Source organism: Cornus florida, unplaced genomic scaffold (genome assembly GCF_030987335.1).
Source record: "Cornus florida cultivar Cherokee Brave unplaced genomic scaffold, ASM3098733v1 CherokeeBrave_3.0.0_Hap2_Chr05, whole genome shotgun sequence".
Lineage (NCBI taxonomy): Eukaryota > Viridiplantae > Streptophyta > Magnoliopsida > Cornales > Cornaceae > Cornus > Cornus florida.
The window spans coordinates 99,552,593-99,580,212 of NW_026775575.1; the positions used below are offsets into that span (position 1 = coordinate 99,552,593).

The window sequence follows — 27,620 nt, forward strand, 5'->3', positions numbered from 1 at the left end:
TTAAAATTTCTTTATTTTCTCTATCTAAAACTGGGTCTGAAATTCACACTATAAAAAAAAATTACCTCTTTCTACAATTAGGGACTTAAATATTATTCATTCTCGCTCCTGAAAATTTACTCGACCTTTTCTCTCTCTGTGAAAAGATTATTCACAATAAAATTTTAGAGTCAAATTAGAGCCTACTAATTCAAAATTAAGTTCTACATAATATTCAAATTGGCCCGGGGATGGAGAACCTCCATATATAAAAATATGTATATACATGCATAAACCTACAGTGATGGTGAATATTCAACCAACATTTTTTGCCCTGTTTAAAGAGTCTCAAGTGGCAAAACCACATTGGGAATTACCATTCTCTGTCCCTATCATTTTCCATATGTAAATTTCAAATGACGAGGCATGAAAATTTATTCTAAATTCATACCCATAAGGCCCCTTTTTCTTCTTTTTTTTTTCCCTGGTTACCTAAAAAGATTCAAGTTGCTTTGTAATAAATATAAAAATCTCCTAAACCGCTATCATAACACCCTGAGATGATCATCTCATGGCTATTGAGAAGGAGAGTTTTAAAAAACAACTTCAATAACCAAAACATTCTATGTGAATTCAAATTCTTTGATTTCAAATCTATATATTTATCCAAATGAACCCTTAATTAGTTACAAGCAACAATTAACTCAAAGCTTGTACCTCAGCAATAACCATCAAGTCAGAGTTCCCAAACTCCAAACACAGTAGCATTCTCAACTACATTACTCATAAATTGGCACTTCAAATGAAAAATGGTCTTTTTATAATAAAACATTCTTCCAGTTTGCCAAACGCAAAAGTCATTTTATTGTGATCCCATGACACAAGCCATAACATACATATACATATATATATGACAACTCGCTTCAAACAGAAGGGAAAATATTTAAGCAGCTAAGCTTTTGGAGGCTATCTCAAACACATTTTCCGAGAGTCCATTGGCTGACATGATCATCTCCAGCTGTGCCTGATAGAAGCCATGAAGTGTTAGTTTAGAGGGTGCAGAATATGGAAACAAGATTACTCTTTCTTGAGAGTAATTTGGCATTTGAATATTATAATAACATCCTATAAAAAGGATAATGCACAAATAATAAGAACACACACAAACAAAAAAACAAATATAGAACAATTGTGGCAACATAATTAATACCTTGGCGAGGCTTTGCCGGGTTTCATCATAGCGCCTCCATCTAGAGAAGGCTGACACCATGCGGGAAGCCACCTGCAATCCAAGAAGAGATTCAATTATGATTGAGATGCAAGGAAAAACAAGAATCAATTCATGTGAGAGACTTTCTTATCTAACAGACCTGAGGGTTCAGTTTATCGAGCTGCACCACTAATTCTCCCAAGAATCTGTAGCCTGACCCATCTTTTGCGTGGAAATTCACAGGAGATCCACAAAAGCCTCCGATAAGTGAATATACCTGTTGCACATTTGAAATCGAGATTCAATATAACTTTATAAACTAAAATGAACATACATGCAGAAAGGGAGTGGATTAACTATAACTCTGTGTGTGTGTGTGTGAGAGAGAGAGAGAGAGTACCTTGTTTGGATTACGCAGGTCAAATGCTGGATGGTTTAGGAGGTTCTTAACATTCTCAACATTACCAGGAATGTCAGACATAGCTTGAAGGGCAAACCATTTATTCACAACCTGAAGAGGGTGACAACAAAATTACTTCTCCAAATGGAAGAATCTAAAATTACTATTGCAAGAATAGACAGGGCCTAGGTCTTTTCTTGAATAGGAAGAAAAATGTATCAAGCCCTTACCTCCCTTTGGGAGGTAAGGGGTTCAAGCCTCCATGGAGACGTGTGTGTGAGTACCAACTAAGAAAAAAAAAAAGAATAGACATGAAGCATGTCAATAGGAGGTTCTTAACATTGTTTTTTTTTTTTTTTGGTCTTGGGGGGTGAGGGCAAGAATTTTTTTTACCACAAACATGTCAATATGCAGGTCACTAAAATCAAATTATTATTATTTTTTTTGATAAGTAACAGGTAACTAAAATCAATTAAGAACAATGTGCACAAAGTTTGCAAGTACATGTGTGCATGAAAATTAAAAGGCATCAACACTGTCTAAAACCAAATCAGTATACGACAGAAATGCTTTTCACACCCTTGTTACCTACCAAAAAAGCGTAAAGAAAAAATAAAAGAAGCATCACTTTAAACTGTTGATAGATAATAGACCGACGGTAATTTAATACTACTATGAAGCAGATTATTGGTTTGCCTCACACTCAAACTCAACAAAGCAATTTCCTACTTGGGGTCCGCTAAATGAATCCTAATTTTCCATTCCGCTCTAAGGTCAACCACATCATCATATCCTTCCTAACTCTACCCACGTCAACTTTAGTATTCCCCTTCCTCTAACATTATAAGAAAAAAAGACAAGAACAGAAGACAAAGGATTTCAATGCTCTGGGATCAGGGTTTCATAAATGGAACAGAACTCATGTAAGAATTGACTTTTAAACAGAGCATCCAGCAGCAACTTCAATTAAAAAGAATTTCTAACGCATGGAGGGAGGGATTGTTGGGTTGTGGGGGGTCAGTCATTCAAATTTAACACCTCAAAATAACCTTCCAACCTAACCCACCCACCCAAGCACACAAGATGATGTGCAACATATGTTAAAAGGGAGGGACAGGGTTAAGGGTTCAAGTCTTCCTATTGTCAATCAGAACTAGAGAAAAACTATAGAAGTTCATTGTAGAAGTTATAATAAGCTTTCCTTCCTTAAAAGTTGCCTCCAAACATGCCTTGCTGGAAGCAAATAAGTGCATAATCCATCTTCTAAGTAACCTGCTAACTTGAGGCTAAGCATCAGTTAAGACAAACACATGAAACTTCAATGATACAAATGCAATTAAAGAAGGTCAATATACTTTACAGATTTCACATTAAAAATCACTTTTTTTTTCATACAAACATGAACAGCAAAAGCAAGCCAAAGAGTTCAATTATGCTTTACAACAAGCACTTTAATATTTACGAAAGAATTTCCAACAATAAAGGGCAATCACCTCCCCAATGGCACACATTCAAGTGATGTAAGAACTAGTAAAGCAGAGGTTTACCAAGAAGTCATTTTGCCACTTGCTATAAAAGTCAGCCAGAACCTCATCACGGGTTTTACCAGGGTTCTGGGCTATGGCTGCTAGAGCTGCAAATTGGTCAGTCATATTAGTGGCAGTTTTATATTCATGCAATGCCAGCTCAGTGAGTTCTGGTTCTTCAAGTGACGCAAGGTATCCTATACAAAAAACAAAGATATAATTAGTTAACTAAGCTCTACACCAAGCTTACAAAGTAGAGTTCTAATAACACAGACCAAGGGCAATATTCTTTAAAGCACGCCTTGCCATATTGGTATGGTTAAACTCATACAGCTCCGAGCTTCTGTTGTTTTTGACCTGTTAAGTATGCAAACCAAGTTAAATCCCTGGCGATAAATTAAGCAATATATATATATATGTGTGTGTGTGTGTGTGTGTGTGTGTGTGTAATTGTTATAGTTTCTAATATTTTATATAAGTTCTTGAAATATGCATACCGTGCTGAAAAAATCTTCTTTCAACTCAGAAGCAAGCTGCTTTCTGATGAATGATCGGACCGCATGAACAGCATCAGGATCTGCAACTTCCATCATGTCCATGATCTCCCCTTCACCAGGCAGAGTTATTGCTTTTGCAAGGAATTCCTATATAATAAATAGCAGATTAATTTGATTGGCACAATCACTTCTCTTTGCAGGAAAAATAAGTAAAAACACTTGTCACTATTACTTTATCCAAGCTTGAGTCACTGAGTATGCTTTTGACCCCATGCAAGAACTGTGGATTTAGAACCAATGGCTTGTTTTGTTGGAAATCAGCCACTAGGCTCAGCATCAGCTTCCTTGCCAGCACTTGCCCTGCCTCCCAGCTAAAGCCCAAAAAAAAAAAAAATAAATAAAAATTACAGAAAAAAAGGGTTTATCTGTTTAATATCCATCTTACTTAGTTGCTTTATAGAAAAGAAACTGAATGCTATGATAAATGCATACCGGTTAAACTCATCTGAATCATGAGCGAGGAGGAAAGACAGATCGCTCTCAGTAAGATCAGAGTCGAGACGGACAGGAGCGCTGTATCCCCGTAATAGAGATGGAATCGGCCGCTCAGATATATCAGAGAATACAAATTCTTCTTCTTTCTGCTTAATACCAACACAAATTCAGTTGGTAATGAAGATAAGAGCAGGAAAACCATTAACCTTTTTCATTAATTATTAGAGTGGAACCTAGGCCATTAATAGCAATCTGCATATTGTTTACTGAATCTAATATCATAAGGTAGAAGAGATTCTCTATATATTGAATATAAAATATTGGGGGTGCTTGGACAACATAAATATGGCATCTTTCCACTTTGTTTTAAGAGTACCCTGGGCAAGTCTTTTCAACTAACAGTTCATTGAAAGTATGTTTTCCTCCTCTTTTGGTGCCTGATGTTTAACAAATATGGTCGTTAAGATAATGATAGCAATATTTAATTATATTTTCTCACCATGCATGAGAAATTTGGTTAGGAGGCAAAGTACTTGTTCCTTGTTCAACTACAAAAATGAGTGAATTTATTTCATTTCAGTATTGGGGCCCGCAAACTAGAATCGGGTAAAGATGGACCTCGATGTTCCCGTGTTCCGATTATGACAAGTGGGAAACTGAAAGTACCAAAACCTTAGATTATTTTGATTCTTGAGATAATTCATGATCTAAGGAAGATAGGTCATAAAGCTACATGAATCTCTGCTATGTCAAGGAGTGGCCACAACTAGGGCAGAATTGGTCGCGTTGCTTTCAACCCATGTTCAACCTTAAAGTTATAAGCAGCTGCTCGTGCTGACCCCAACCAAGCCTCGAGTTGGAGCCGCCCAACCTGTAGCTCAAGATTCATGTGCTTGATTAACATATGTTAAATAGTATAAGATATAACTAACCATTAGACATCTGGCCTGAAAGACTAAAGGAATATGGATGCTGGAAAATAAAGTAAAGCCCATGCCTCAAACAGGTTCTTCTACCAAGTTCCAGATCAAGGACACAAAACATAAAAAGGTGCAGTAGGAGCAAGCAAAATTTCTTGGGGATTCTGAACTAACCTTTGTTAGTCTAAGAACTGTAGTGTAGGCAGGCTGATCATTGCAAGAAACGGACTTCAACTTCCCATCATGATAAACAGAGGTAAGAGGAATGTCCTTGCCACCTGAGTCCAGCAGACCTACAGCCACAGGAATGAACATGGGTTCTTTCATGGGCTGCCCTGGGGTTGGGGGCACTTCTTGACTGAGAAAATGCCAATTAAACACAAGTTATTATTATTATTTTTGGATAAGTAATGAAACGCAAGTTTTCAAAAATGGCATTAGCCAAGAAAGTAGAAAACATTGCAACAAATCTTGAGAACATATACCTAAACATTAAAGAATAAGTATGAGCTTCAGCATTGTAGGAAGAAGTAACTTTGACCAGAGGTGTCCCAGCTTGGGAATACCTGTATATTATGTTTCAGTAAAAAGTATAGCATCGTAAAATGTATAGCATCATAAGAAGTGTGAATTCACTACAAAAGTAGAAAAGCCAGTGACATACCACAACAGGAAATTAGAAAATTCTGCATCATTTGCGTCTCGCATAGCAGCATAGAAATCTTCACATGTGACAGCTTGCCCATCATGTCTTTTAAAATATAAGTCCATTCCCTGAAATGTGAACAATACATTATTGAATTCATGAAGATGAAGCAGCCTCACATGGAAAGAAATAATCATTAGTCTCGGGCTTAGACACATTCCCGTCCTTACTTTTCTGAATCCTTGACTCCCCAGTAAGGTTTTGTACATCCTAACAACTTCAGCTCCCTGATAAGAAGGATAATGGAAAACATTGGTCCTTGTTTACACACACATACGATATATAGGGAGAGAGAATAGAACAAATATATCAGAGTCCCATACCTTTTCATAAACCTGTAAACAAGAGCATGATACAAGAGAAATCAAAGAGACACCAGTTAGATATCTTTTTCAAAAGAAACAGAGAGATACAAGTACACAAAGACTAACTGTTAGAACATACCGTCACTGCAAGATGAAGTAGAAGAAGTCCCAAATTAGCCATAATATCCAACATTTTAGCACAACAGCCAGCCAAACATTTGTAGATACCCAGTTAAAAGTAAAAACATCCCCAAGTCACAAAAATAAGACATGCAAACTTGAGCGATATCAAATAATAGAGAACAGAAAGCCAATCTTTACAACTCAAATAACAAACTTGCCTGTATAGAAGTTGTCCATCTGTAAATAGAGTTAGCAACAATGTCAGGGTCGGTACTGAATAATGAGGACACTAATAACTTACTAAATGATTCCTTAAACGAAGGAAAAGACTTCAGACCTTGATGTAAGAATGCGGCCGTACCGGATGAGCCATGGGACCAGCATCCTAGAAAATCAGGAGTATATATCAACACTTCGATGCAGCATGTTAAACCATTCAATCAAAGTAGTGCTCAGTTTTCCAGCTCTAGTAACTAATTTGATTTTCCAAACCACCCACTCACCCAAGCCCCCTCCCCTACCCAACTACACTAAATATAAAAATAAAAATAAATGTGATTTAAAAAATAAGAATAAAAATAAAAACCTGTGGAAATTGATAATTTCGAAGCCTCGAAACATCAGCGATCCGTTTTACAGGACGGCTCCCCATGTCAGATGAAAATTCCTGCCAAAGCATTAGAAATGAGAAAGCCAAGTAAGACTAGAACTTCCGGCAGTTTGCAATTATATCACTTGGTAACTAAATATGTGCCTGCACCTGATCACGGAAAACAGTAAGACCTTCCTTTAGACTAAGCTGGAACCAGTCACGACATGTTACCCTGCAGGAATTTCAGCTTAACTTATTAGTAGCTTTGTCAAGTCCAGAAATTCAAATTTACATGAAAGAACACCTCAAGAAAGATAAATATTGCAATTCCCAGTGTTACAATTCACACACACACACACCCAAAAAAAAAAAAAAATCATATAATGATAATTTATTAAGAATCAGAGAGGTGCAGGCACACAATTGGAAAACTGGGGAACATCCAAGATAAAAAGTATTATCCAAATAACATGTTTCAGTACTTCAAGCAAGGATTTAAGGATATAAGCAGACCTGTTGCCTGTCCAATTGTGAAAATACTGCAATATAACAAAAACGGAAGCCAAGTCATTATATATTGAATTCATCAACACTGAGAAAAAAGAATGACCAAACTTCATTCCCTTTACAAAATAAATGACCTACCTCGTGACCAATAACTCCCAAAATTGCAGCATAATCTGCATCACTAGCAGTTTCTGGAGATGCCAAGACAAGTTTGGAATTGAAAATCTGTCAAAAGTCGGTTAAGCAAATTCTTAGAAAGATGAAACAGAAGTTGTCAAGTAATGAGATAAAATATTTGGGGAAGCATACATTCAAGCTTTTGTTTTCCATGGCTCCCCTGGCAATCAAACAGAAGGGAAAACATCAAAATGCCGGTCACCCTAAACAGGTAATGCATGAGAAGTGTGATGTATTTGCAACTTACATGTTAAAATCCGGAACAGCCACAATATTGAAGAGATCCAGGTCATACTCGAGACCAAAAACCTGATTGAAAAGGCAACGTGAGACAGAGAAAGAGAGTATTAATTATCAGTGAAGCAAATGAGGTGGACTAAATACAACATCCAAAGGACTGCTGAAAAGTGATACCCACATCTTCATCCCATTTCATTGCAGCCTTAAGAGAATACATGGCATGAACAGTCTTGGGTAGGTCCTGTGCAGGGGTCCAGATTCTCAAGGACACCTTACGGCCTGAACGAGTGATAAAAGTGTCATCTCTGCTCTCCAACTGTCCAGCAACTAAAGCAAACAGATAGCAAGGTTTCTTGAAGGGATCCTCCCAAAGCACATAATGTCTGCCATCCTGAAGTGGAACAAAATTATTAAAAAGTTGTTGTAATATTACCAACATCTATTTGATGAAAAATTAATTGAAATTCACCTCAAGGTCTCCTTGCTCTATGAGATTTCCATTAGACAACAATACTGGGTACAACAACTTATCAGCTTCAATGCGACAAGTATATTTTGCCATAATATCAGGACGATCCTGATAATGTAAATTGAAATCATCAACTACGTGCAGAGCAATTAACATCTCCCAAAATGAACAACCACAATTAATCACTGCTCCAAATAATGAACCTGATAGAATGTAATTTTTCTGAATCCCTCCGCTTCACATTGTGTACAGAAATTCCCTGACGACTTGTAAAGCCCCTGCAGTAAGAATTTATTGTTGTTTCACGACAGAAAGGAGTCATACAGCACAAGAAAATATTATGAATAACAAAGGCATGTTTCCACCTCCAATGATGTGTTCATATGTGGGAGTATCTCAGTCACAATTTCCAAAGTAAATCTACCACTTGGTGGTGATCGGAGAGTCAGATGGCGTGAGTCCAAGTAAAAATCCTCCTCCTGAAGCATATTAAATATAAGGCAGTTAGGAAATGCAAAGTTTACCTTGTAAAATTTGAACTCAAAAAAGTTGCATATACTTTGACAAGGTATATATCCTTGGTGTTTAATTTAAGTTGCATATGTAAGTTTGTCGGGCAATGAAAATAGGGAGAAGCATAACCAATAAAAACATCTCTCCTAGAAAGTAAGAAATAAGCACTAGCAACCATTTTGGAGAATGGGGTATACGGGTAGTGGTACCAGGTGAAATATTCACACAGAAGCTTTGGTAGGGTTCAGAACAGGGTACATACCTTCAGTTCCTTGCTGTTGACCTTGACTGAAACCAACTTCATATCTTGCCCATCCAGCACCAGTGGAGAAGAAGAACCTGTTCCATAATACAAGTTAGTTACCAAAAGATAACTTAGAATTCATACTCAGGAATGGAACCTGGACAGAAAAGCAATATATCAATATCGATTTGATTATTTTTGCAGAATAAAATAAGTGAAACTTTTGAAGTATTAGAGCAAAAAAGGCCAAAAAAGGAAGCAATATCACCTTCGACTCTAGGGAAGACAGTTATTTTGGAACAGACAATTGTTTTCTCCTCACCAAGTGAAAATTTCAAATCCATCTGGGTAATAATTACAAATGTGCATTAGAATACAAGCCAATACCACTAATCCAAACTTATAAACAATGCACATTCTAATTCGAATAAGTGCTTATATACCGCATCGAAGTAATAATCAGGCATCTTGTAATCTTTTAGGAAGATTTCTTTTGGAGTGCCCATTTTGGATTCTTCAACTTGTTTTGATAATGTGTCTGTTGCAACTGAACAAATTAGCCTCCTGCTGACTTGCTTGGCCCTCTGAAATAGGATGAATAGTTCACATAATAAATAATACGTATACATATATATACATATATATATATACATATATATATATATATCAACAGAAACAGCATAATGTGAACTTCTGAGGGTAATGAAGAATTAGTTATAACATCTTACAGGCAATGAAAAATATGGAAATCGATAATTGCTCCCTCGGGTAACCTTGTCATAGGAATAGATGATGAGATTTTAGCAATATTTACTCAAATTCCAAATCTTGTAAATGACTAAAAGAGATATAAAAGCACAACACATCAAAAGCCTTGCTAGTAAAAGCTTCCTCGTGGAAATTACAAACCTCTAAATTAAGGTACTGCCTATATCTAGCAAGATTCTTTGCTGAATTCCCGATGGAACTAATGTGACAAGTGGCTTGAAGCTGCAATAGGACAAAAAGAAACCACTCTGAGAGCTGCCAGTCAAATTCTTTACCTCAAATTGATCAAACAGCCAAATTACCAATTAAAAATGGTCCAAAGCCGTAAAACAGCAGAGTGGGAAAAGATGGTGTGTGTGGGAGAGAGAGAAGTTAATACATTGACCGAGATGGGGGAAAAAGCACATAGTTCTCTTTAAAATGCTAAAAACTAGACAATGGTAATCTGCAGTGAGAAAACACTAGCTAGTGAAAAAAAAAGAAAAAAAAGAATTGGAGTTTAAAGCTCTAATGCGGTAATTTAAAGCACCATTTGTTTATCATATTGTGAGTATTTCTATAGCTGTTGAAAGCAAAATTTGCCCTGAAATGCTATTATGAACTCAAAATAATCTAATCCAACAACATCTAAAATCCTAAGGACTAAACAATCCCAGAAAGAGATAAAACCAATCTTACGAAGAAAAAACAAACATAAAAAATGATTGTGCAGTCCAAAACAACATACAACAGACACAATGACAGTCAAATCATTAACAAGTAGAGCCCTTATGCTCCATTTGACTGTAAGATAAAACTCGTAGAACAGAAGAAAACTCAAAATATCCAAATTCAAACATTTACACTTATTTGGATAATTAATGAATCAACCAGATAATCAAAAAATTAAAATAAATGAGATTGGGTAATCACAGGAGCAGAGGAGATCAAACCCAAGAGACACGTCTTCGATAAACCCGAACCTTTGCACGGCAGAATCAACCGAGCCATCAAAACACAAATCCTAAATAGGCTGCTAGTGATTATTACTAGTTCAAAAATCAAAATTAATAGAAACACCCAAAAGGGTTTTTATATTTTGATAAATAAAAATAAGAAAAATGATCCAGATGGTCAAAACCCAAAGATGTTCACAAACTGAAACCAAAAACCCTTCATCAGGGAACACATAAAGAGTGTTGCGGAGTCAGTGAGCGTTTTCATAATCTTTATATAAGATATGGATAATTTAAATTATGGACAACAAAATTCACAAAAAGGAAAATGAAAATAAATAAATATATATATATGAGAAAATGAAAATAGAGTTGAAGATAAGTTGACCGTAGCGTGTTTACCTTTTGTTTGATGATCGGATGAAGAGAGACGCAGAGGAAACCGAGGATCTCTCCAAGACCTAGGATGGAACAAATGAAATACCCACCAAGAGAAGATAATTTATTTAAGGATATAGATATTATATATACTGTGTTAATGTGTTATACACTTATACATTACTGAATATATATATATATATATTTATATATTTATATATATCAATATATCATTGAAGTTCTTTGGAGTTTGGGCCAATAATTATCCAATTTCTTACTGTATGTGAGCGGATTTGCTGGTTTATTATTGGGCCGTATTTGAGTGAATGGACCCAAACTTGGTATAAGAGTATCTTCAATGCAAAATATTATATTTACATACTAAATTTATATTATGAGAGGAGCCACAAATACTATATTTTTGCACTACAATGGTGCATTTCATTCAAAATATTATTTTTTTGACATAACAATCGTTTCATGTTTTAAGAGCCTATTGAAGTGCCTTATTTTCATTTTATCAACTTTGATAATCTCAAAATATGTGAGATCTTTTGAGAGAATCCGTTGGAGTGTCTGTTTTCTTCCACTTGTTATATTTTGAGTTTGGGAGACTATTTGAAAGCTGTTATATTTGAGAATCTCAAAATATGAGAGGCCATTATAGTACCTTATTTTCATCCACATGTTATATTTTGAATTTGAGAGCCCATTAGAAATACTCTAACAGTGGTGTGCTTGGGTTTGAGGTTCAAAAGTGAGTATGAACCAGTCCCATCTCAGGACTTGGTAACAGTGGGTTGTAATTTTGAAAATAATTTTAAAATAAATTTTTTTACAAAACTCAGTTTGATTCTGAAAACTCAATTATAATTGTAATTAATTTATATGTCGTTAATTTACTTTCGAAAACATAATTTTTTAATTCAGAAATTACGTGATTGAAACAATTCAATTCAACCATAAATAAAAAAATTAAAAAAAAATTTACTTCATAATCATTCGACGCAGGACCACATGTGCTGACAGGTGAGGCATGGATAATATGATTCGGACAAAAGTGCTTGTTATTTTCATAGCATATGGGTGTGAAGTGCGGACATGACCAATTGACCTGATCAACATTTTTGGTTTAGTCCTATCTCAAACTCCACATGAGCAAACCTGATTGTTCAACTGATCCGAATGAGACAAACTGTCATTACTCACTCCAAGTTCAGCTGCAGTCCAAATATGACAGCTAACCATGATATCACACATCAAAAGAGCTCATATATCAACATTTTATTTTATTAGGAAAAATTATTGGATACTTTATGGAGACTTGAACTCTCTCCACTTTCTCCCTTATACTTATAAAGAAATACTGGTCTACACAAATATCTTTCTATAAATAAAAATAAGACTTCTTTAATTTTAATTTAATGTAGTTATAGGAACTCATAATTTAATGCATTCATAATATCTCAAGATTCTCCTATTTGAAAATGGGAGATCATATCATTCCATTGGTAATAACATTTCAAATTGGTTCACATAACCTTTTATATATATATATATATATATATATACACATTTTATATAAGTTCCATCCAAAAACTAACATGAAGAATTCAAGTTGTTTTCTTAATAAAATATTTCTCCTATACATCTATTGCAACCCCATTTGAATTTTAAAATCCAACTTCGACAACCAACCTTCTATCTAAACTCAAATTTCTTGATTTCAAATCCATTTATTTAACTAAATGAACCCTTCACAAAATTTATTGCCCCCCCCCCCATCTCCCCCCCACCACAACCCCAACCACACACACAACACACACACACACACACATGGCAACTTGCATCAAGTAGAAGGGAAAATATTTAAAATATTTAAGCAGCTAAGCTTTTTGAGGCAATCTCAAACACATTTTCTGAAAGTCCATTGGTTGACATGATCATCTCCAGCTGTGCCTGATAGAAACAATTAAGTGTTAGTTTAGAGTGTGCAGAATATGGAAACAAGAATATGATATATATATATATATATATATATATATATATATATATATATATAAATCAACCATCACAAATATGGAACAATTGTGGCAACAACTTAATACCTTCGCGAGGCTTTGCCGGGTTTCATCGTAGCGCCTCCATCTACTGAAGGATGACACCAAGCGGGAAGCCACCTGCAATCCACGAAGAGAGATTCAATTATGAATGAGATGCAAGGAAAGATGAGAGAATCAATTGATGTAAGAGACTTCTCAACAGACCTGAGGGTTCAGTTTATCAAGCTGCACCACCATTTCTCCCAAGAATCTGTAGCCTGACCCATCTTTCGCATGGAAATTCACATGACATCCACAAAAGGCTCCGATAAGTGAATCTACCTGTTGCACATTTGGAGTCGAGTTCAATATAGTTATAAAGTAAAATGTAACATCCATGTGGAAAGGGAGTAGTTTAACTATAAGAGTGTGCGTGAGTGCAAGCACACACACCATGTGTATGCACGAGCACATGCACTCACATTTCCATTTGTGTGTGAAAGAGAAAGAGATCGCGTACCTTGTTTGGATTACGCAAGTCAAATGCTGGATGCTTTAGGAGGTTCTTAACATTCTCAAGATTACCAGAAATGTCAGACCCAGCTTGAAGGGCAAACCATTTATTTACAACCTGAAGAGGATGACAACAAAATTATTTCTCAAGAATAGCCAAGAAGCTCTGACATTCTTTCCTTTTCTTTTCTTTTTTTTTTTTTCTTTTGTTTGGGGGGCTCTAAATTTTTTATTTATTTTTTTACCACAAACATGTCAATATCAACAGGCAATAAAAATCCATTAAGAAACAATGTGCACAAAGTTTCCAAGTACATGAAAATTAAAAGGCATAAACATCGGCTAAAATCAAATTAATACTAGGAGAGAAATGCTTTTCACACCATTGTTATCTATCAAAAAAGTGTCAAGAAACAATAAAAGAAGAAGAATTCTACTTCATGTTTGAATCAATAAAAGTTTATAGATGACAAACAGCTATACCTGATGGTAACTTAATACTAGTATGATGCAGATTATTGGTTTGCCTCAAACTCAACAAAGCCGTTTCCCCAACTACTTGGGGTCAGCTACATGAATTCTAATTTCCATTCCTCTCTATCCAAGGCCATAGCATCAGTCAAACCAATTGTTATCATATCCTTCCTTCCAAACTCTACCCACGTTAACATTAGTTTTCCCCTCCCCCTAGCATTACTAGATTTTTTGGTTTGCCTGATAAAAATATGTATGTGTGTGTGTGCACGCATGTTGGGGGTTTGTATGTTATAAGATTGATGGGACCAAAAAGAAATTGAAAATGAAAAGCTAGTTCATTTGTAAGTGAGGATTTGTTAGCTTTTTATGTTATGAATCCTATTGATAATTATGCAGCACTTAAGCTAAGCTGCCTTTACAAGGTAGCTACTAGAGACCACTGCACTAGGATCAGAGTTTTATAAATGGAACAGAAGTCCGGTAACTGGCGGTAAGAATGACTTCTAAACAGAGCATCCAGTAGCAACTTAAATTAAAAAGAATTTCTCATGCATGGAGGGAAGGATTATTGGGTTGGGTTTGGGGTCTTGGTGGGTGTGAAGGGGTGCAGTCATTCAAATTCAACAAGATAAATTAACCCCACAACATAACCTTACAACCTAACCCACCCACTCCCCAAACCATGTCCCCAAGCCCCAAGATGAAGCTTTAAGATATGTTAAAATGGAGGGGTATGGTCAAGGGTTCAAAACATCCTATTGTCAATCGGAACTTGAGAAAAACTTAAATTTCATCGTAAAAGTTATAATAAGCCTTTCTTCCTTAAAAGTTGCCTCCAAACATGCCTTAAAGCTAATAAGTGCATAACTCATCTTCTAAGTAACCTGCTAACTTGATGCTAATCGTCAGTTTAGAAAAACACAAGCAAATTTGATGATTCAATGTATGCTGACAACTAAATAAGGTCAATGTACATAAAGATCTCACATTAAAAGTCACATTTTTCAGACAAACAGGAAAAGCAAAAGCAAGCCCAAAAGCTCAACTATGCTTTACAAGCACTTTAATATGTACGGAAAAAAATTAAACAATAAAGGGAAAATCTCTTCCCCAAGTGATGTAAGAACTATTAAAGCAGAGGTTTACCAAGAGCTCAGCTCTGTAAGGCACTTTCATAGCACATTCAAATTTTCATTCAGGTGACGTAAGAACTGTTATAGCAGAGGTTTACCAGGAAGTCATTTTGCCACTTGCTATAGAAGTCAACCAGAACCTCATCACGGGTTTTACCAGGGTTCTGGGCTATGGTTGCTAGAGCTGAAAATTGGTCGGTCATATTAGTGGCAGTTTTATATTCACGCAATGCCAACTCGGTGAGTTCTGGATCTTCAAGTGACGCAAGATATCCTATACAAAAAACAAAGATACAATTAGTTAATTAAGCTTTACTACACCAATCTAACAATGTAGAGTTCTAACAACACAGACCAAGGGCGATATTCTTTAAAGCACGCCTTGCCATATTGGTATGGTTAAATTCATACTGCTCTGAGCTTCTGTTGTGTTTGACCTGTGACGTTTGGAACCCAAGTTAAATCTCCAGGGATAACTTAAGTAAAATATTAAAAATAAATAAATAACTAGAAAAGTGAGAATCTAATATTTATACAAGTTCTTGTCTTCTTGAAATATGCATACCGTGCTGAGAAATTCTTCTTTCAGCTCAGAAGCCAGCTGCTTTCTGATGAAAGACCGGACAGCGTGAACAGCATCAGGATCTGCAACTTCCATCATGTCCATGATCTCCCCTTCACCAGGCAGAGTTATTGCCTTTGCAAGGAATTCCTATATAATAATTAGCATATTAAGTTGATTAGCACATTCACTTCTCTTTGCAATAAAAATATAAAAGAAAAAACACTTGTCACTATTACTTTATCCAAGCTTGAGTCACAGAGCATGCTTTTGACCCCATGCAAGAACTGTGGATTTAGAACCAATGGCTTGTTTTGTTGGAAATCAGCCACTAGGCTCAGCATCAGCTTCCTTGCCAGCACCTGCCCTGCCTCCCAGCTAAAAGCCACAAAAAAGAAAAAAGACACATACAGGAAAAAAGGGTATATCTGTTAAATATCAGTCCATTAATTAATTGCAGAACAGAAAAGAAATGATTGCTATGGTAAATGCATACCGGTTAAACTCATCTGAATCGTGAGCAAGGAGGAAATACAGATCGCTCTCAGTGAGATCAGAGTTGAGACGGATAGGAGCACTATATCCCCGTAATAGAGATGGAATCGGCCGCTCAGATATATCAGCGAATACAAATTCTTCTTCTTTCTGCTTAATACCAACAAAAACTCAGTTGGTATTGAAGATACGAGTGGGAAAACCATTAACCTATTCGTCAATGATTAGAGTGGAACCTAGGCTATTAATAGCAATCTGCATCTTGTTTACTGAAACTAATATCATAAGGTAGAAGAGATTCTCTATATATTTCATTGAAAGAATGTTTTAATCTTCTTTTGGTGCTTGATATTTAACAAATACGGCCATTAAAGATTTTGATAGCAATATTTTAATTATATTTTCTCATCATTCATGAGAAATTTGGTTACGAAGCAAAGAATTTGTCCATTGCTCAACTACAGAAATGACTGACTTTATTTGATTTCAGTATTGGGGTCAGCAAACTAGAATCGGGTAGAGAAGGACCTTAATGTTTTTGTGTTCAGATTATGCCAAATCTTCTGGGATTCAATAAGGTCTCTTCTTTGCTCATCTTTCTCCACTATTTCAGGCGTAACCTTTTTATTTTCTGCTACTGCATGTACTCATTCAATACACCAACTTATTTCTAAGAATCATAACATTCAACATACTCAAACCTTACCTATAAAAAAAAAACATACTCAAACCTTAGAAACTATTATTTTTCATCTCTTCTTTTGCACATCAACTGAAGCCTAGACACACGACAACGATTGCCAACAAAACCCATTTGGGTCATCCCACAAAAAGAAGAAAAACATTATCATCAGATTGGTCTGGACTTCACACCGACTTATGGGAATCAATCCTAAACCGATTCGGCCGTCGACTTGCTTCGTGCCAGAGCAGTCAATCATTCTTGGTGCTATCTTGCAAAAGCCCGAATATCATCTCTAGAGAGTCCATTGCTTGATTAACAACCATTGCTCATGCTTCCTAGTGACCAAGCCAATATATATAGCACTTGCTTATACAATAGTACAGAGAAAAAGGTCTACAAGGTGATGAATATCCCAGAAGACTTGGGTCACACTTGTTACAATGGATCATCTCATGATTTAAGGAAAATTGGTCATAAAGCTACATGAATCTCAGCCATGTCTAGGAGTGGCCAGAGCTAGGGCAGAATTGTTCGGGTTGATTTCAACCGATGATCAACCGTATGGGTTTAAGCAGCTTCTCGTGTTGAGCCCAACCAAACCAAGCTGTAGCTCAAGATTCATGTGCCTGATTAAAATATATTAAATAGTATACGATATAACTACCCATTAGACATTTGGCCCCAAGATTAAAGGAATTCCGATGCTGGAAAAGAATGTAAAGCCTATGCCTGAAACAGGTACCATTACTAAGTCCTAGATCATGGGCAGACAGCATAAAGAGGTGCAGTAGGAGCAAGCATGAATTCTTGGGGATTCTGAACAAACCTTTGTTACTCTAAGAACTGTAGTGTAGACAGGTTGATTATTGCTAGCAACGGACTCCAACTTCCCATCATGATGAACACAAGTGAGAGGAATGTCGCTACCACTTGAGTCCAGCAGACCTACAGCCACAGGAATGAACATGGGTTCTTTCACGGGCTGCCCTGGGGTTGGTGGCACCTCTTGACTGAGAAAATCCCCAATTAAACACAAGGGTTATGAAAAAGGCATTAGCCAAAAAGGCAGAAAACATTGCAACAAATCTTGAGAGCTTGTACCTAAACACTAAAGAATAAGTACGAGCTTCAGCATTGTAGGATGAAGTAACTTTCACCAGAGGAGTCCCAGCTTGGGAATACCTGTTTATTATTATTTTTCAGAAAAAAGTATAGCATCATAAAAAGTTAAAACTCACTACAAAAGTAGTAAAAGCCAGTGACATACCACAACAAGAAATTAGAAAGATCTGCATCATTTGCATCTCGCATGGCAGCAAAGAAATCTTCACATGTGACAGCTTGCCCATCATGTCTTTTAAAATATAAATCCATCCCCTGAAACGTGAACAATAAGTTTATTGAAATCATGAAGATGAGGCGTTGAAAGAAATAATCATCAGTCTCAGGACACATCCCCATCCATACTTTTCTGAATCCTTGACTTCCCAGTAAGGTTTTGTACATCCTAACAACTTCAGGTCCCTGATAAGAAGAATAAGGGGTTAACAATGGTCCTTGTTTACTCACATATACACAATATATATATATATATATAGAGAGAGAGAGAGAGAGAGAATAGAACAAAGAGATCAGAGTCTCATACCTTATTATAAATCTATAAACAAGAGGATGATACAAGAGAAATCAAAGAAACAACAGTTAGATATCTTTTTCAAAAGAAACAGAGTACAAAAATGCAAAGAGCAACTGTCAGAACATACCGTCGCTGCAAGATGAGGTAGCAGAAGTCTCAAATTAGCCATAATATCCCACCATTTAACACAACAGCCAGCCAAACATTTGTAGATGCCCAGTTAAAAGCAAAAGCATCCCCAAGTCGCCAAAATAAGACATGTAATTTGAGTGATATCAGATAACAGAAAGCCAATCTTTACAAGTCTAAGAACATAAATTTTGCCTGTATAGAAGTTGTCCATCTGTAAACAATGTTGGCAACAATGTCAGGGTAGGCACTGAGTAATGAGCACACTAATAATTTGCTAAAGGAATCCTTAAACAAAGGAAAAGACATCAAACCTTGATGTAAGAATGTGGCCGTACTGGATGAGCCATGGGACCAGAATCCTAGAAAATCAGGAGTACATCAACACTTCGATGCAGCATGTTAAACCCACTCCATAAACCAAAACATTAATTGCACACTCATGGACACTCAAAGTAGTCCTTCTACGGTATTAGAAATGTGATTTTCTAACCAACCCACTCACCCCGTACTCCTCCCCTCCCCCACAACACACACACACACGAGAGAGAGAGAAAGAGAGAGAAGAAACCTCTGGAAACTGATAATTTCGAAGACTCTTAACATCAGCGATCCGTATTACAGTGCGGCTCCCCATGTCAGATGAAAATTCCTGCCAAAGCATTAGAAACGAGAAAGCCAAGTGAGACTAGAACTTCTGGTGGTTTGCAATTGTCACTTGGAAACTAAAAATGTGCTTGCACCTGATCACGGAAAACAGTAAGACCTTCTTTTAGACTAAGCTGGAACCAGTCACGACATGTAACTCTGCACTAATTAGTAGCTGTTAATCCTAACAGGAGCTTTGTCAAGTCCAGTAAAACAAATCAAAGAACACCTCAAGAAAGATACATATTTCAATCCCCATAAACAGATCGTGAGAGTTACAAGACATACACACACACACACACACACACAAAATGATATAATGACAATTTATCATGAATCAGAGAAGTGCAGGCACACAATCGGAGAACTGGGGAACATCAAGATAAAAAGTATTATCCAAAGAACATGTTTTAGTACTTGAAGCAAGTACTTAAGGATATAAGCACACCTGTTGCCTGTCCAATTGTGAAAATACTGCAATATAACAAAAAATGAAGCCAAATCATTATAAATTGAATTCATCAACACTAAGAAAAAGTAATGTCCAAATTTCACGCCCTTTACGAGATAAATGACCTACCTCATGACCAACAACATCCAAAATTGCAGCATAATCTGCATCACTAGCAGTTTCTGGAGATGCCAAGACGAGTGACGAATTGAAAATCTGTCAAATGTCAATTAAGCAAATTCTTAGAAAGATGAAACAGAAGTTTTCAAGTAATGAGTTAATATATCTGGGGAAGCATACATTCAGGCTTTTGTTTTCCATGGCTCCCCTGGCAAATAGAAGGGGAAAAGGGGGTTCAGCGGCTTAAAAAAAGAAACCACAAAACATCAAAATTCTGGTCACCCTAAGAAGGTAATGTGTGAGAAGTGTAATGTATTTTGCAACTTGCATGTTAAAATCCGGAACAGCCACAATATTGAAGAGATCCAGGTCATACTCAAGACCAAAAACCTGATTGAAAAGGCAACGAGAGAGAGAGAATTAATTATTAGTAAAGCTAATGAGGTAAACTAAATTCCACATCCAAAGGACAGCTGAAAAGTGATACTGACATCTTCATCCCATTTCATTGCAGCCTTAAGAGAATACATGGCATGAGCAGTCTTAGGTAGGTCCTGTGCAGAGGTCCAGATTCTCAGGGACACCTTACGGCCTGAACAAGTGGTAAAAGTGTCATCTCTGCTCTCCAACTGTCCAGCAACTATAGCAAACAGATAACAAGGTTTCTTGAAGGGATCCTCCCAAAGAACATAATGTCTGCCATCCTGAAGTGGAACGAAATTAGAAACAGTAGTAGTAATATAGCATGACAAACATCTATTTGATGAACAATTAAGTGAAATTCACCTCAAGGTCTCCTTTCTCTATTAGATTTCCATTAGACAACAACACTGGGTACAACAACTTATCAGCTTCAATTCGACAAGTATATGTTGCCATAATATCTGGACGATCCTGATAATTTAAATTGAAATCATCAACTAAGTGCATAGCAGATTAACATCTCCCAAAATGATGATCCACAATTAATCACTGCTCCAACTAATAACCTGATAGAATGTAATTTTCCTGAAACCCTCTGCTTCACATTGTGTAGAGAAATTCCCCGACGACTTGTAAAGCCCCTGCAGTAGGAATTTTTGTTGTTTGTAAGGAAAGAAAAGAGTCATACAGCACAATAAGATAATATGAATAACAAAAGGATGTTTCCACCTCCAATGATGTGTTCTTATGTGGGTATATCTCAGTCACAATTTCCAATGTAAATCTACCATTTGGTGGTGATTGGAGAGTCAGATGGCGTGAGTCCAAGTTGAAATCCTCCTCCTGAAGCATATAAAATATAATGCAGTTGGGAAACGTAAAGTTGACCTTGTAAACTTTGAACTCAAAAAAGTTCCATATACTTTGACAAGGTATATACATGGTAATTGATTTGAGTTGCATATATAAGTTGGTATGGCAATGAAAATAGGGAGAAGCATAACCAATAAATGCATCTCTACTAGAAAGTTGGAAATAAGCACTGGCAACCATTTTGGTGAATGATGTATACAGGTATCAGTTGAAACATTCAAACAGAAACTTTGGATAAGGTACTGTACAGAGAACATACCTTTAGTTCCTTGCTGTTGACCTTGATTGAAACCAGCTTCAGATCTTTCCCATCCAGTACTAGTGGAGAAGAACAACCTATTCCATAATATAAGTTAGTTACGGAAAGAACCTACCAACGGATTACTTAGAATTCAAACTCAGGAATGACACCTGGACAGAAAAGCAGTATATCAACAGCGACTTGATATTTTTGTAGAATAAAAATAAGTGAAATTTTTGGAGTGTGCCTAATAAATTTGTGCAGTGAAATGGAAATTACCCCAGAATATGGAAAAAAAACACATAACACACCAAATAATATAATATATTTTATAGAACACAAAAGGCCAAAAAAGGAAGCAATATCTCACTTTCAACCCTAGGGAAGACAGTTATTTTGGAAGAGACAATTGTGTTCTCCTCTCCAAGTGAAATTTTCAAGTCCACCTGAGTAATAATTCCGTATGTACATTAGAATACAAGCCAATGCCACTATTCCAAACTTATAAACAATGTATATTCTAATTCAAATAAGTGTTTATATACCGCATCAAAGTAATAATCGGGTATCCTGTAATCTTTTAGGAAGATTTCTTTTGGAGTGTCCATTTTGGATTCTTCAACTTGCTTTGGTAATGTATATTCCCACTGAATTGCTTGGCCCTCTGAAATAGGATGAAGAGTCCACATAATCAATAAAAAAATATCAACAGAAGCAGCATAATGTGAACTTCTGAGGGTAATGAAGAATTAACTATAACATCTTACAGGCAATGAAAAATATGGAAACCGATAAGTGCTCCAGCGGGTAACCTGGTAATAGGAATAGATCATGAGATTTTAGCAAAACTCATTCAAATTCCAAAGCTTGTAAATGACTAAAACAAATGTAAAAACACAATAACACATCAAAAGCCTTGCTAGTAAAAGCTTCATGAAAAGTACAAACCTCTACATCAAAGTATTGCCTATATCTAGAGAGATTCTTTGCTGAATTCCTGATGGAACTAATGCAACAAGTGGCCAGAAGCTGCAACAGGACAAAAAGAAACCACTATGAGAGTTGCCTGTCAAATTTTGTACCTCAAATTGATCAAACAGCCACATTACCAATTGAAAACAGTCCCAGATCGTAAAGCAGCAGAGTGAGAAAAGAAGGTGTGCATGTGTAAAAAACGATTCCCCAAAAGCAAATACATAGACCGGGGTAGGGGAAATACTAGCACATAGTTCTATTTAAAAAGTTAAAAACTAGACAATAGTAATCTGCAGTGAGAAAATCTGTCTAATGAAAAAAAGAAAAAGAATCAGTGTCTAAAGCTTCCATGCGATAATTTAAAGCATCATTTGTTTATCATATTGTAAGTATTTCTATAGCTTTTGAAATCAAATTTGCATTGAAATGCTAGAAAGTACTGTGAACTCAAAATAATCTTAATCCAACAGCATCTAAAATCCTAAGAAACACTAAACAATCCCAGAAAGAGATAAAACCAATCTTATGAAGGAAAAACAAACATGAAAAACACTTGTACAGTCCAAAACAACATACAACAGATATAGTGACAATCAATGCATTTATATTAGCATCAAATATTGAACCCTTATGCTTCATTTGATCGTTAAATACAACTTGCATAGCAGAAGAAAAGTCAAGAAATCAAAACTAAGAGGCACACTCTTCTATGAGGTGCCGTGTCCGTGTTGGACACCCACACTCCATGGTCACTTTGTGGCCATATCCATAATTTAACCTGGACACGTCTCTGACACTTCATGGCCATTTCCATAATTTACTAAGCTTTCCAGAGGTCTTTTGCGCATAAGAAAAATATTTTTTATTTTTATTTTGCACATTTGGTCAACACATCTCGAAAACTTGGTCACTCGACAACATATCCCGCACTTTTCCTCTTATATAAAACAAACATATGACAGTCCTAGAAACAGCATTATGAACGTACATCAAAGTGTCCAACCTCGTTTTTAAAACTAAATACATAAATAATTGACGTTAAACACATCTCACATTATGTAATATGAACAAAAAATAACTACGGTGACAATATAGGATAGTAATATCGTATATAATATAATATTTTATTTTTTGATATTTGAATAGCTTCACCTTCTAATTTATGTAACTTTAGTAGAAAAATTATAAATTAAAGTTCTATAATTGTATTAATCAATAGATATATTAAATGAAAATTTATATTTATATTAGTTGTGTCCATGTCGTGTCTGTAACCTACTTTTTTTAGAATTTGGCGTGTCGGTGTATCCGTATCGTATAATGTCCGTGTCCGTGTCCATACTTCTTAGATCAAAACAGTTACTTCAAACCCAACCAGTTAGAGCATTAAAATATTTACATCTATTCATTTACTTCAGGAATCAACCGAATAATAAAAAAATCACATAAATGGGATTGGATAATCACAGTAGAAGATGTCTTGGGTAAACCTGAACCTTTGAATGGCAGAATCAACCGAGCCATCATTACACAAATCCTAAATAGGCTACTAGTGATTATTACTAGTTCAAAAGGCTTCTGATTTCTAAAATTAAAAAGTCTAATAAGCAATGTGAGTCGAGACCATCTATGACTACTTCCAAAGTAAAGGACTCATTGTTGTCATCATCCTTGTTTTAATACCATATGAATGGGTCGGCCACATGAATTCTCTTTCTCCAATCATTTCTATTACATGTAGGGGTGGCAAAATTCGACACGACCCACCAAAACAACTAAATCGCGACATGAGATAAACGGGTTTGGGTTTACCTTAAATGGGTTTGGGTCATAAACGGGTCGACATGATTAACCCGTTTAATTAATCATGTTGTGTTAGGATCAAGGAGTTCAACACGTGTAATCCGTTTAACTAAAAGTTTCATAATTGTGTTAATATCGCTCGTGTATCTCCTCATTACCCGTTTAGACCCAATTGTTATGGACAATTAGGTCACTTCAACATGAATCCTAACAAAAATATGCATTAGGTCTTTAGCTAATGTATTTTTTTTTTTTTTTTTTGAGTATTATAAAAAATCTAAATAATATAATGTCTAATTTGGTAAATAGGTCATTAACTAGGTTAACACCCCTAACCTGTTTAATAAACAAGTCTGGTCATATCGACATCGTAGAATACCCTTAGGGCACAAATTGCCTCCCCAAATTACATGCCATTTCACTTACTATATTTAAAATTTTTTAAGTCATTTTTAATGATCTCATCCATATTATTTTTGGTCATCCTCTCAGTCTCTTACTTTATACAGGACTCCAATATATATGGTCAAACCATCTAAGTATACTCTATCTAATTTTCTGGATAATGGGTGTCAATAATGATCCTATTTCTTCTGGTCACTCCAATCATCCACCTTAGCATTCTCATTTCCGCTACTTTTGTTTCATTTTCAGGACCCAACTCCATAAAATGGTCGAAGTCAGTGACGCGTTTTCATAAGGTTTATATAATATAAGGATAATTTAAATTATGGAAAAGGAGATTCACAAAAAGAAAAAAACAAAAATTAAATACATACGCACGTGTGTGTGTGAGAGAGAAAGAAAAGGAAAATAATTACCTTGTGTTTGATGATAAGATGAAGAGTGACACAGACAAAACAGAGGTTCCTCTGGAAGACCTAGGATGGAACGACGGAAAGGTATTCGAAAGAGAAGATAATTTAATAGAGAGTCCTGGATATATATAATTTGAAGTTATCTCATATAATTATTTATCTCAGCTGATTTACCGGTTTAGTATTGGGCCGCATCTGAGTGAAGATCTTGTTGAACCAATCTCATCCTATGACTTGGCCTAGTTTGAAGCATTACTTTTTCTGAAAAAACTCAGTTTAAAAATAAATAAATGTCTATTTTTAAAGAATCATCTTTTATTGGTTTTTGAAAATAATATTTTTATTTTTGAGTTCTGAAGTATAATTTTTTAAGTGACAAATTAAACAAACTCAAAAAGTGTCCGCTTAAGATGTTGGTAATTTTTTTTTTTTTTTTTTTTTTTTTGTTGTATTATATATTTGCTATTGAAGCGTACCTTCATCAAGATTAATGTTCCGTATGGTAGGAGTGATGAAAAAATTGATTAAAATGAAAGCGGAAGGGATGAATGAGCCCCCAAATAAGAGAATGTGTCAACCTCATTTTCTTTTGCTTAGATGAAATGGATAGTAAAAAGGATTAATAGAGTGTCAATTTTTTATTTTATTTTTGGTTTGAAATCAAAGAAAGTAGGTTTTATATTTTTTAACCATATACCTTAATATAAAATTAGATTATTAGATATCCATTCCAAATATTTGGAAGGTTAAAAATAAGAGTAACTATCCTCTTTTTCTCTATCCCATTCCTCTCAATTTTGGTCCTATAAAAAAATACAAAGCAATGAAAGATGTTTCATCACATATTGCTTCCTCCCTCTTTTCTCTTTTCTCTAACCAAACACGAAAAAATACTTTTATCCCTACTCTCATCCATTCCTCCTCGATCATTCCCTCTAACCAAACATAATATAAGGGATCATGATTATGATCACCATTTTTTGTTTAGCCCATTCTCACTCAAATTCCATGTGAGTAAATCTGATTATTAGATCAACTAGTCCAAATAAAACAAACTGATTTTTGTCTAACTCTTAAACTCTTTAAGTTCAACTGCAGTCCAAATATGACACCAAACCATGCCATCTCTTTTTCTTTTCTTCTTGATCTCAGCAACCTAGAGAGAAGGGGGATTTGAACACCGATGCACCTACTTGAAGAGTTGGACGTTCTACTAACTAAGACAACATAAGGAGAGAGAGGATTCAAACACAAATACACCTATTCAAAGAGTTAGACGCTCTACCAACTAAGCCATTGATAATGTCCATACTATCTCACATTAAAATAAGTTATATATCATCAACTTACTGTGAAAAAACAAAAGCATGAGACTTTACACAATCCACAAACACAAGGTTGTTTTTAATTCTTTATCATGACCATCACTGTCATAGTCTCATTCTACTTTTGAAACACTAAAGATGTAATTAAGTCTCAATTGTTTACTCAAACTGTCAATTTTTAGTTGCAATTCAAATTTAATCATATGTATAGTTGAAACGGGTGGACACTTGTCCATTTACCCAAAACTCGAATTATTAAGTAGTGTTACATTCTCACCCATTTATACCCAATCACTTTTCCATCCAATTCTGATGTGGAACAAATGATCCTTATACATTATCCCCCACCCAAACTCGCAACGCCCGCGTTACCGCACGGGCCACCCTGCCTACCTGGGATGCTCACCCGAACGCCTTCCAGGTTGGGCGCTTGACGTGACACCGGATCAAGAATTGGGTCTGGCTTATATACCAACTGTAACGGGTGGGCACTTGCCCATTTATCCAAAAGCTCGAACTGTTAGGTAGTTGAGGATGCAGCAAGTGGCATGGGCTGGATATAGTTCGCTGGAACGGGATCGGGTCGAACAATTGAAGTATGGCCCATGCCAAAGCACCCCGGAATGGGCCGAACCTGGAGGATCCACCGAGGAAGATCAAGCCCATTGGAAGATCAGGCCCAGAAGGAAGAAAACTTTTGAATATAGGTCCAATGTAATCAGTTAACAATAATAATTGTAATTGTCTATAAATAGACCATTACAGGTGGATAAGAATGGGGGAATTTTTTGGAAGAATTCTAGAGAGAGAGAAAGAAAGAAGAAACGAATTCTTGCATCTTCAATTGGCACCGTCTGTGGGAAACGGAGAAGAAGATCAATTCAAGCCCGATCAGTACCATATTAGTTCAATCAAGTTTGTGAGTACACAGTGTGATTTCTGGAAGTTGAATCCAGATCAGTGAGATTGTAGTTTGTTCAGAGAGAATTCTTGCTTATTGTGGATTCTGAGGCATTTGCTTCGGAATGACGCAATTGTGATTTGCTCAATTGCAGTCAGATCCGGTGAGTTCAAAGCTAGAAAAGTTCAGATCTAGCAAACAGTGATCACGATTCGGTGAAGTTAAGCCCAGATCTAACGGAGTTTGCATCGGTGACGCTTAGATCTGTTTCGGAGTTCGTAATTCATGCCTTTACTTCGATCCGGAATCATGATAGGGGGTGACAACTCCAATACGGTTGAGAACGTCCAGCAAGTGAAACTTGATGAGTTGATGAACATGATCGA

At 35.9% G+C, this 27,620-nt stretch overlaps 2 protein-coding genes across 2 annotated transcripts; both read right to left on the reverse strand.

Moving 5' to 3' along the window:
- Positions 1 to 776: 776 nt before the first annotated feature.
- LOC132307929 (puromycin-sensitive aminopeptidase-like) lies at positions 777 to 10,855 on the reverse strand. Its single transcript, XM_059805829.1, has 33 exons — positions 10,584 to 10,855; positions 9,813 to 9,893; positions 9,632 to 9,676; positions 9,347 to 9,487; positions 9,172 to 9,247; positions 8,922 to 8,998; positions 8,512 to 8,625; positions 8,350 to 8,424; positions 8,147 to 8,254; positions 7,856 to 8,068; positions 7,685 to 7,746; positions 7,570 to 7,597; positions 7,399 to 7,485; positions 7,267 to 7,292; positions 6,922 to 6,985; positions 6,748 to 6,828; positions 6,499 to 6,546; positions 6,380 to 6,398; positions 6,178 to 6,182; positions 6,057 to 6,068; positions 5,904 to 5,960; positions 5,692 to 5,801; positions 5,513 to 5,593; positions 5,202 to 5,385; positions 4,105 to 4,253; positions 3,845 to 3,983; positions 3,613 to 3,759; positions 3,391 to 3,472; positions 3,137 to 3,312; positions 1,590 to 1,700; positions 1,350 to 1,466; positions 1,190 to 1,261; positions 777 to 1,003 (listed from the first exon to the last, which is right to left on the reverse strand). The coding sequence occupies exons 1-33, from the start codon at positions 10,659 to 10,661 to the stop codon at positions 923 to 925; spliced, it is 2,946 nt and encodes a 981-aa protein (XP_059661812.1). The 5' UTR covers positions 10,662 to 10,855; the 3' UTR covers positions 777 to 922.
- Positions 10,856 to 12,783: 1,928 nt separating this feature from the next.
- On the reverse strand, positions 12,784 to 22,073 carry LOC132307930 (puromycin-sensitive aminopeptidase-like). The gene is made up of 28 exons (XM_059805830.1): positions 21,958 to 22,073; positions 21,783 to 21,858; positions 21,431 to 21,507; positions 21,028 to 21,141; positions 20,865 to 20,939; positions 20,662 to 20,769; positions 20,367 to 20,579; positions 20,204 to 20,265; positions 20,056 to 20,083; positions 19,885 to 19,971; positions 19,753 to 19,778; positions 19,400 to 19,463; positions 19,228 to 19,308; positions 18,971 to 19,018; positions 18,829 to 18,870; positions 18,359 to 18,529; positions 18,159 to 18,268; positions 17,993 to 18,073; positions 17,718 to 17,901; positions 16,208 to 16,356; positions 15,951 to 16,089; positions 15,715 to 15,861; positions 15,505 to 15,586; positions 15,248 to 15,423; positions 13,547 to 13,657; positions 13,252 to 13,368; positions 13,093 to 13,164; positions 12,784 to 12,943 (listed from the first exon to the last, which is right to left on the reverse strand). Exons 1-28 carry the CDS (start codon positions 22,018 to 22,020, stop codon positions 12,863 to 12,865), a joined length of 2,784 nt encoding a protein of 927 aa, XP_059661813.1. The 5' UTR covers positions 22,021 to 22,073; the 3' UTR covers positions 12,784 to 12,862.
- Between the last annotated feature and the right edge of the window lie 5,547 nt (positions 22,074 to 27,620).